This window comes from Uloborus diversus, unplaced genomic scaffold (genome assembly GCF_026930045.1).
Source record: "Uloborus diversus isolate 005 unplaced genomic scaffold, Udiv.v.3.1 scaffold_15, whole genome shotgun sequence".
NCBI classification, from domain to species: Eukaryota; Metazoa; Arthropoda; class Arachnida; order Araneae; family Uloboridae; genus Uloborus; species Uloborus diversus.
Window position 1 is genome coordinate 949,877 of NW_026558209.1, and position 9,993 is coordinate 959,869.

The following is a 9,993-nucleotide window of genomic DNA, read 5'->3' on the forward strand; positions in this document are numbered from 1 at the left end:
AGCTACGCCCCTGTCAAGTTTTATTGTTATTGTTTTTCCCTCCACCACACTCTCAGCAGCAGAAGTCGGGTTGTTTAATTATTATTTAAATCTTAAAAATTACATAAGCAGATGTACTATATTAAGTGATTGTGTCGAAAAAAATAATAGTTGGTGATATTGTAAAAAGGATCTTCCACAAGGGATGTCATGCCTTGAGGAGGAGACGGGCTCATGAAATTGTGACAAGGGGAAGAGAGAGGGTGACAAAATGTGACATCACACAGTTATTGTTTGTAGAAAGTATGACGTGTGTGTGTGTGACAAGAGGAAGAGTTAGGTGAAGTGTGATACTAAGTGATAAAGGGGGAAGGCGGAAGGGTGTCAAATATAACTCCTCCAATACTCCTTCATTTATGAAATGTTTTTGAAGGGCCCTTCAAACTCCTTCATTTTGGTTTTAACTCCTTCAAAACTCCTTCTTTTTTAGAGTTCAAGACTACACAATCTTCCTCTATGGCAGTAACTTAAAATATTTCGATCGACAACTAACTTTGTCACGAGGATGATTTTGATGTAGTTATTTCATATATTTAATTTTTTCATAAAGGTGTGATTTACAAATTGAGCATAGAAGTCGTAAAAGTTGAAGGTGAAACTATTATTAGATGACTAAGACATTTGATATGTGAAGTAAAACATGCTTAAAGGGTGCTTGGCTGTTTTTTTTTTTCAAGTTTTATTGTTATTGCTTTTCTATCACCACACTCTCAACAGCAAAAGTCAGTTTGTCTAATTTTTTTAAATATTTAAAAATACATAAGTAGATATACTATAGTAAGTGATGATGTTAAAAAACAATTGTTTAGTTAACCGTAGTTATGATATTGTAAAAAGGGTCATCCACTAGTGATGCCATGCTTTGAGGAGGAGATGGGCTCATGAAATTGGGACAAGGGGAAGAGAGAGGGTGAGAAAAAGTGACATCACATAGTTATTGCAACAATGTTTATAAAAATATGACATGTGGCAAGAGGAGGAGTTACGTGAAGTGTAACACTTTGGGATAAAGGGGAAGTGGGTCAAATAAAAAGAAAAGGGCCCCAAAGCAGAATACTTTACAATGTTCTGCAACGTAAAATCATTTGAGCAAAATTGTTCTGCAAGTACTTCAAGCATTGTACGCGAAAAAACGTGACATTTTCGACAAATTGGGTGTCAAAACTCAAAATCGTTTCATGTAGGTTTTTTTTTTTTTAACTGGACTGTTGCTATTTATTTCTGTGGAAATGAGATGTTTTCGGAAATATCACAGATTTCAAACAAACGACTAATTATAGAGCACTGAATTTGGAAAATTAGTTGATCATGAAAAAACTATAAAATCAAAAAAACTTCAACAAGGTGTCAAACCTAAACCGATTGAGATTCTTTATAGTGGATGAAGATCTACTGGGAAAGTCTACAAAGGACTTATCGAATCCAACATTGTGAGCTTTCCGCCAAATTATCGTAATTTTCGAGAGTTTTAGATTTTTTTTTTCTAATTTTAAGAAATCTGCAAAATTTCTGCAAAAGTTCTGTCTTGAGTTGGAAGATATTTGTAGAAAATCTGCAGTTTTTACAGATTTTCGGCACCACAGTATCTGCAAATTTTCGGCACCGCGGTTTCTGCATTTTTCCATCAGCGCAGTTTCTGCAGTTTTTCGTCACCGCGGTTTCTGCAGATTTTCTGCTCCGCGGTTTCTGCAGATTTTCTGAACCGCGGTTCTGCAGATTTTCTGCACCGCGGTTTCTGCAGTTTTCCGTCACCGCGGTTTCTGCAGTTTTCCGTCACCGCGGTTTCTGCAGATTTTCTGCTCCGCGGTTTCTGCAGATTTTCTGCACCGCGGTTTCTGCAGTTTTCCGTCACCGCGGTTTCTGCAGTTTTCCGTCACCGCGGTTTCTGCAAATTTTCTGCTCCGCGGTTTCTGCCGATTCTCTGCACCGCGGTTTCTGCAGATTTTCTGAACCGCGGTTCTGCAGATTTTCTGCACCGCGGTTTCTGTAGAAATTTCACTGAAATTTGCAGAATTTCTGCAGAAAATTTGTCAGTTTTCCTCTCATATTTGATCAGAATTGTTCTGCGGCTCAGGCATCTGTTCTGCGACGTACGTCGCAAATTTAGTAGTATTCTGCTTTGAGGGAAAAGGGCGACATCACTTAAGGACGGCCACTAGTACTCCTTCAAAATCTCATTTTACTCCTTCAAAACTCCTCCAAAACTCCTTCATTTTATTTCTGAAATTGAGTACGAACCCAGTACCTGCATGTTTATTACGCACGATATTGGACTCGAAATCCGGTGCTCTGTGGACTGGATTTTGGAATTTTTTACGCATTTTAGATCCCGATTCCAAAAATAGCCAGAAAATGATGTGTGATGTTCAGTTCTGTTATAAATCGGTAGGCCAATCTAATAATAATTATCCATTCATACCAATTCGATTTAAATGAAACAAAATTGATAATAGATAAGCAAAGAGCTTACCTTCATAAGTTCATCTGTTGTTCACGTTGAGCCTTCTCTCTATATTCGTTTTGTATTTCTTTTAATTGTGTAGTGTAGTCATTGTTACATGCTTTATGTAGTCACTACTCAATAATTCAACTAATAAAGAAATTAATTACATTTATTAGCTAACGTTACATCAGATATCTACATACTACGGTGGTTCGAGAGAGACTGTTTTACAATATGGACGAGAACGCGGAACAAAAGTGAATTATTTAGTTTTGGTTTGGATTTGAAAGTTCGCGTTTCAGTTTACAGTTTTGGTTTGCGTTTGACAATTTTCCTCTTCAGTTCGCTTCAGAGATCACTATTGGAACGTCATTTCTAATAAGTTCACCATTCTTAAGGGGGTATTCTAGTCTAGAAATTCCAAAAAATACAATTTTTTCCCCCTTCATAATCTTAAAGTTTAATAAACCTTTACGAATAAGTTTCTGAGAGGATTTATGGAAATTCAAATTATTTATGGAGTTACAGTTAAGTTTGTTAAAACAAACTCTTTTGCTGCAAACTTTAAAAGCGTTTTTCTCGAAACTGTTTCTTTTTCTATACGATTGACGAGATATCTCAAGTTCTAATGCACCGGTTTACTTGCAATTTGGTACAGACTTTCTTAGTACTATCAAAATTGTCTACATGTTTTGTTGTTTGGGGAAAATGTTGGATTATCATTATAGAAAGGTACATCTGCAATGTGATTATCACTAGTCAGGTTGGGAAAATGGGTAAATGAGAATTTTGTTGGAACACTGGAAAATATCTTTTTAGACAGGTTTATTGTTATAACCAGTATTGTTATACACAGGTTTCAGTGTACATTGATATTATTTTCAAACATATTGATATTGAAGTTTCCTAAATTTGAAATGATCTATATAACACAAAGATCAATACAACTCATTTTTCCCTTTTTTTTTTTTGTTTTAATGGTCATCTATTGTGCTAAAGAATAGAGTTAGTTGGCACAAGATGTGTGGTTGGCGGATTTGTTTTTTTGTTACGGTGCATTATATGATATTTTCAATAAATAAATCGTATTTATACTAAATAGTTTTGTATTCTTGCTCAATATGCCTTGTGTTGTATACTAATCTTAATATATAAAAATCAATGTCCTGAGATAATATATATATATATATATATATATATATATATATATATATATATATATATATATATATATATATATATATATATATATATATATATATATATCAATGCACAGCCAATACCTAAGAAGCCTCAGACTTGAAATTTGGCAGGCATGTCCACATGATTACGAAAGTATCCACTAAGAAAGGATTTTTCGAAATATCAATTAGTTTTGGAGAAATTAATTAAAACCCCATAATATCTGTGAAATTAAAACCTGTCATTGAAATTTAAATCCCTTATTTTCGGAGGCTTTCCTCCATTCAAATCATTATTCAGTACTTCATCTCAACTTTCGATAGAAAATTTTAAATTTGATATTGTTTTTGTTTCTCACGTGATTCTTCGAGGCTTTTCTCAAGTCAAATAATAATGTTTCTGTCCTTTGCTTTTATTTTTTCAAAACTAGAAACGTAGTTTTTAAGAGCATCATCACAGGCGGACTACCTTTTTGGATTTAGAAGACTGCAGTTTCCTGTTAAAGTTTGCTTTGCAATAACCATTAATAAGTCACAAGGACAGACATTAAAAGTAGCAGAGATCGATTTAAGAGAAGACTTTTTTTCAACATGGCCAATGTTATGTAGCTTGCTCCAAAGTCAGTTCATCAAGCAGCTTAATAATTTTAGCACCAGAAAAAAAAAAAACTAAAAATGTTGTATACAAAGAAGTTCTTGCTTAAACACAGGTATATCAATAAAATGCAGATGGCCTGTGTTTGCAAAGATAATCAATACTTTAAAAGAATCGTTAATAACAGTTAAAGATCGGTTAAGGACAAGAACATATTCATAAGGAGTCCAGGGGCCCCGGGATCCTCCCAAAATTAGAAAAAATTATAGGTAATAAGTAATTATTATAGGGGATTGTGCACCAAGCACTGTTAATCCCTGCTAATTCCATTACCCACGAGCAATGCCGGGTACGGGAATGCTAGTAGTAAAATAAAAAGAAGTATTGAAAACGGAAAGTCGATGCCATAAAATGATTACTGCAAAGCAGTTTTTTCTATCAGTCAGCCTCATAGACTAATAATAAGAGTAGACCGAGCTATGGCAACCCTTTTGCTGCTCATAAACCAAACCATGTGACTAGTGGATATCCTAGCAACATTAACGCCCGCGAGAAATAAAATAAATAGAATTCATGGAACACGGAAGAATGATCTTTTATGGAGTCCGATTTGTAAATTTGTTATTCTAAGTTGTAAATATTTTGTTAATATAGTGAGTTTTTCGTTTAAATAGTACTGTGCATTTTCATTAGTCAATTTCAATAACACTCTAAGCAATAAAAGAAGCAAGCGACCAAGAGGAATCAGCAAACGGTAAGATTTTTACCTACAGTTTCAATTTAAGACACCGATGAGTACATTTTTGCGTTAACGCAAAACGTTTACGCCATTTCGTTCACGCCAACGCTGACAGCTCCAAATGAAATAAAAGTTACCGAAAACTGATCAAAAACTGTTACTAATGTCAAAATAATGCATAACTAAAAGAAAAAACAGTTCAATCTCTGCACCTGGAAGTTTTTTTAATGAAAACACATTGTCTTAAAATACATGTCGAGTGCCAAACTGTAGATAATGCTGCCATCTGGCAACCATGCTGCCAAAGTCTTCGCCAAGCCCTTCCACTAGTCACGTGATACATCTATGAACCAATTTTCTTCATCAGCAAGAATGAGAAAGCTCGGTCTACTCTTATTATTAGTCTATGGTCAGCCTAGTATCGAAGAAACATAAGCACCTGCCTCTGGCCCGGTTATTACTTTAACCAGACTGTCGGTATATTGCATGCAGCCTTATTTCTGGCTAAAGGGCATACTGCTTATAACTAAAATATTTTTTATATGCAGGGTGTTCCGTTTTAACCTGCAATCCTTATATGCAGTGTTGTCAGTCCCAAAACGAAAAATTGTTTCACAGATTAAAATAAGCAAAATGTAAAGAGTCAACTACAAAAAAAAAAAAAAAAAAAAATCAACTAGTTAAATCAATTACTAAAAAATTAGCAGCTGTTTAAAGTGGTTGTCCGGTATACCGGACACCAGGTCTGAAGGGGTTAAGAAAATATTTTTTTCTAAATTACAGAACTCTGCTCACTGCCAAATTTTAAAATTTCATAGCATGTTCTAATCAATAGATCGACAAGAAAAAATCTTATAAGCAGGGATGAGATTTTTCCGGCTTTTGCCGGAATTCCGGCTTTTTCCTCTGGCTTTTAAAACCTTTCCTCCTTTTCCTCCTTTTTTTGCCTCTTTCAGGCCTTATTTTCCCCAAAAATTGGAAAAAAATATGATTTTTTTCGAATTTTTGGCACTCGATTTCTTATTCTTTCTATTTTTTCCTATCGAATCTTCATCCTCCGCGATATCTGCCGAAAATGTATGTTTTGGAATCATACCAACGACGTCAAACACGTGCTGCGCCAAAAGTTGCATGCCTCGTTTGAGATTTCAATCTTTTTGCATCCTGCAAGTATTTCAATTATTTTTAATGTTGAATGGTTTTTTACTGTATGCTACCTTATATCTGCTTATTTTATTCATCATTTCAATAATATTTTTATTTCTTTATTTTATTTTCGAAAAAATTCAGAAGTCAATAAAAAAAACGTGGGTTAGCACCCAACAGTTTCGAATTTTTTGAAACTTGGCATGGTTACTTTTTTTGTGTATTTAAGTCTGTAAAAAATATTTATGGAAGAATCTCAAATGGTTTAGGCTTTAGAGCCTGTTAAAAGTTTTGAGATTTCATGATTAAATGAGGCAGCTGCAAGTTGTTCTTTTGATTCCAAAATCATATTAGGAAGCTTTTAAAAACAAATTTTGGGTTCCAATGCAAGGAAAAAGATAACCAATCGTTTATATATTTATTTATTTTCAATTTTTCTGTGAAAAGTATGTTTTACCACATAAAGAAATTTTAGACTTTTCTCTGTTGTAAATTTTTTCTTTACAAACAGACTTAATTTTAAAATTTATGTTCTTACTCGTTTAACACTATAAACGCAAATGTTTTTAATGAAAAAAATGTATTTTTCTCTAAAAAATATGAAAAGTTGACACTATTGAGTGATGCAGCCAAGATTGACCTCTGGCTCCCCCAACCCTTTGTTCAAGGGCTCACTGGTTAGAAATTGTTGCCTCTTTTCAAAATTTAGATTTATTTAGGAATAAATACTCGTACAAGAAATGGTACAATGCAGCAAATTGTACAAAATTGTTACTTATACTTAATTAAATACATATTACCTTTAAAACTGGTTATCATGTAAAGTATATTCTTGTTATACAGGGTGTTCCGTTTTAACTTGCAAGACCGTTATTTTCGCAACCGTTAGTCCTAGCTGTATACTTCCAATTGCAAAAATGTTCAAAATCAGAAGCAGACTTAAGATACTGAAAGTTTGAAGCAAAAAAAATAATGAGTCAAAAAATACAAAATTTAACTTTTTATGCGGTCCCTAGGTCCCCTATCTCCTGTTTAGGGAAATAATCTCCATTGAAAACTATTACTGACACAAAAAACTTGACATTGGTGCTACCAAAACTCCAAGAGATATTAAGAGTTCAAAGTTTTTAGGGACCATACAGAAGATGAGATTGGAACTTATCGCCTTTTTTAGAAGAAGGACAGACTGTCAAAGTAAAAAAGCAAAGTATTTATACGTTTCACTGCTATTCAAAAATTGTTGCTAATGCTATGCCGTGATACGCAAAAACGACAAAACCTCAAACAGTTTGAGAAACCACTCTGTATGCACCAGAGCCGTGTCCAGAGGGGGGGTTTTAGGGGTGAAACCCCTCCCATTGGAGAAAAAAAAAATCAATGAATCATTAAACGATTTTCCAAAACGTATTTTAAGTTTTAATTAATTTTGGAGTTAAACTCTGATACAGTATTCACCCTCTTTAATATTTCCCCAACTTTAACAATTTACATTTTCCTCAATCGTAGGATTCTCAAGCCCCTTCGCTTTTAAGTGCTTGAAAAAATGGAATGGTTGGAGAGTTCGGGAATGCTGTAAGCATGCAGGGGAAAATTATTTAAAAGAATATTAGACAATGACGTAGCCCCCCCCCCCCCAAAAAAAAAACTTAGGGGCAGGGAAAATGGTTACTTTGTTTTTTTATGGTACGCCTTTAGTGTTGGATGAATTAGTCGTTTCACACAGTAGAAAAATGTTTCCATGCGAAACAGCAATATTTTTTTTTTAAATAAAATTTTTATTTTCATTCAATTCCTGTTCAATGTTATTTGATGGAAAAAAAAGAAGGAAAATGAGGTGGCATAAAAGAAATATGTGTGCCTTTACAAAATGTTCAACTGTACAAATAAGATTTCATTAAAAAAAAAAAACGCAAAACGTATTAAAAAAAGCCTAGTTATCGAACTAAAATGAATTATTCAACACGCGTAGTTAGTTTTCGTTTGACAACGGAAGTTACAAAGGGAAAAGGTTTCAACCCCTTCCTTTATGAAATCCTGGACTACGGGTTTGGTATGCACACATATAAATTAAAACCCTTGTTAACTGCTATATTTCCCCCCAAAAAGGTGTTATTGACGGCAAGAGCAAAGTGATGTAAGTCACAAAGAGTTTCGTATCTCGGTGAATATTGGTCGTACTAATGTACATAAATATAGCGGTTAACAAGTGTTTAAAACTACATGTGTGCTTAAAGTGTGATTTTTCAAATTGTTCGAGGTTTTGCAGTGTGTTTTTGCGTATCACGGCATAACATTTGCATTTATTTTTGAACAGCAATGAAAAATGTAAATAATTTGGTTTTCTTACTTTGACGACCTGTGATTCTTCTGAAAGGCCGATAAGTTCCAATCTCCTCTTCTGTATATTCCCTTAAAGCTTTAAACTGGAATATCTCCTTGAGTTTTGGTCGCACAAATGTCAAGTTTTTTGTGTCCGTAATATTTTTCAATGGAGATTATTTCCCTAACTATAATTTATAGGACTTAGGGACCGCATAAAAAGTTAAATTTTGTATTTTTCGACTCATTTTTATTTTCACTTCAATTTTTCAATATCTTAACCCTGCATCTGATTTTGAAGATTTTTTCAATCGGAAGTATGCATCTAGGACTAAGGGTTGCGAAAATAGAGATCTTGCAGGTTAGAACGGAGCACCCTGTATCAGGCCCGTGTCCAGGTTTTCATAAAGGGAGGGGTTTTAAAGCTTACATCCTTTCCCAAGGAGGGGAGAGTTTAGCTGTACTCCCCCCCCCCCCACCCAGAAGAATAATTCCGGCTGTGCAAATAGCTGCAGTATTCCTGCGTACATTTTTTGAAATCAAACCTTGTTTGTTTCTTTTTTAATCAAGTCTGTTTACTACGCAGTTTTTTGCAATTAGTATTAAAAACCGCCCACAGATTCTTTTATAATGCATCATGTATATTAGGTTTCATATTCTGAAATGCTGCTTAGTAAAACAAACAAGAAAAAGCTTATTGTAGAAGCAAATTACATTTTCAAACACAATCAATGCATATATTCATAGCAGCAACATATACTGAATACATCATAACCTCCTTAAGCAATATTAACGCAGTTGATGCTTTGTGTTGATAAATCATTCAATAATCCCCCCCCCCCACATAGTTTTTCTAAAATGTTATTCCAGTTAGTAAAGCTCTAACAGTCTTAAATTGCAGAAAAACTTCAGGGAGAATTATTTTTTTTTCTCTTCATACAAACTTTTACATTAAAGTTATAAAAGTCAACTATGCATTTTCTTCTTTTTGCTCATTATATTTTCTCCAATGGGAGGGGTTTAACCCCTAAAACCCTCCCCTTGGACACGGCTCTGCCCTGTATATTCAAGGTGTAGTTCAGCTGTTCAATTAACTTTCCTCGATCATCCTCGAAGGTTGACGATGAAATTCATCAAGCCGATGGTCATCGAGAGTGGACAGCGTTTTACCCTGAGAGACGGGAGCACAACTTTCGGCACTGGAGTATTCACGAAGATCATGCCAGACCTGAACGAGCTCGAAAGGGACAAGTTGCTGAAAGGTCGCAAGAAGGAGAGGAGGGAAGCCGCAGCAGCTGAACTCAAGAAGCTGGCCGAGAGCTAGTTTTTCGTTTTCGACGCTCATTAGTATTGTCGTTTTTGTGTTCCCGTCTTTACTCGTATCCTCCGAGAGAAAAAAAAGTTAGAAGTATGAAGTAAGAAACTTATTACGTTTTTACGGAAAAGCTGTGAATAAAGTGTTGGTTGTTACGGGTATGTCTTTATTGTCTTGTTTGTGGTGATGGTGGTTTGTAGGATATATAGTAGAAGG

General features: G+C 34.6%; 1 protein-coding gene across 1 annotated transcript in view; it reads left to right on the top strand.

Annotated features, from left to right (window-relative positions):
• Window positions 1-9,932, top strand: part of LOC129233014 (elongation factor Tu, mitochondrial-like) — a 91,398-nt gene extending 81,466 nt beyond the window's left edge. Inside the window, exon 11 of the mRNA XM_054867093.1 lies at window positions 9,579-9,932. Within this exon, the coding sequence (XP_054723068.1) occupies window positions 9,579-9,786 (208 nt within the window). The 3' untranslated portion in view covers window positions 9,787-9,932. The remainder of the gene's footprint in view (window positions 1-9,578) is intronic.
• Window positions 9,933-9,993: the final 61 nt, after the last annotated feature.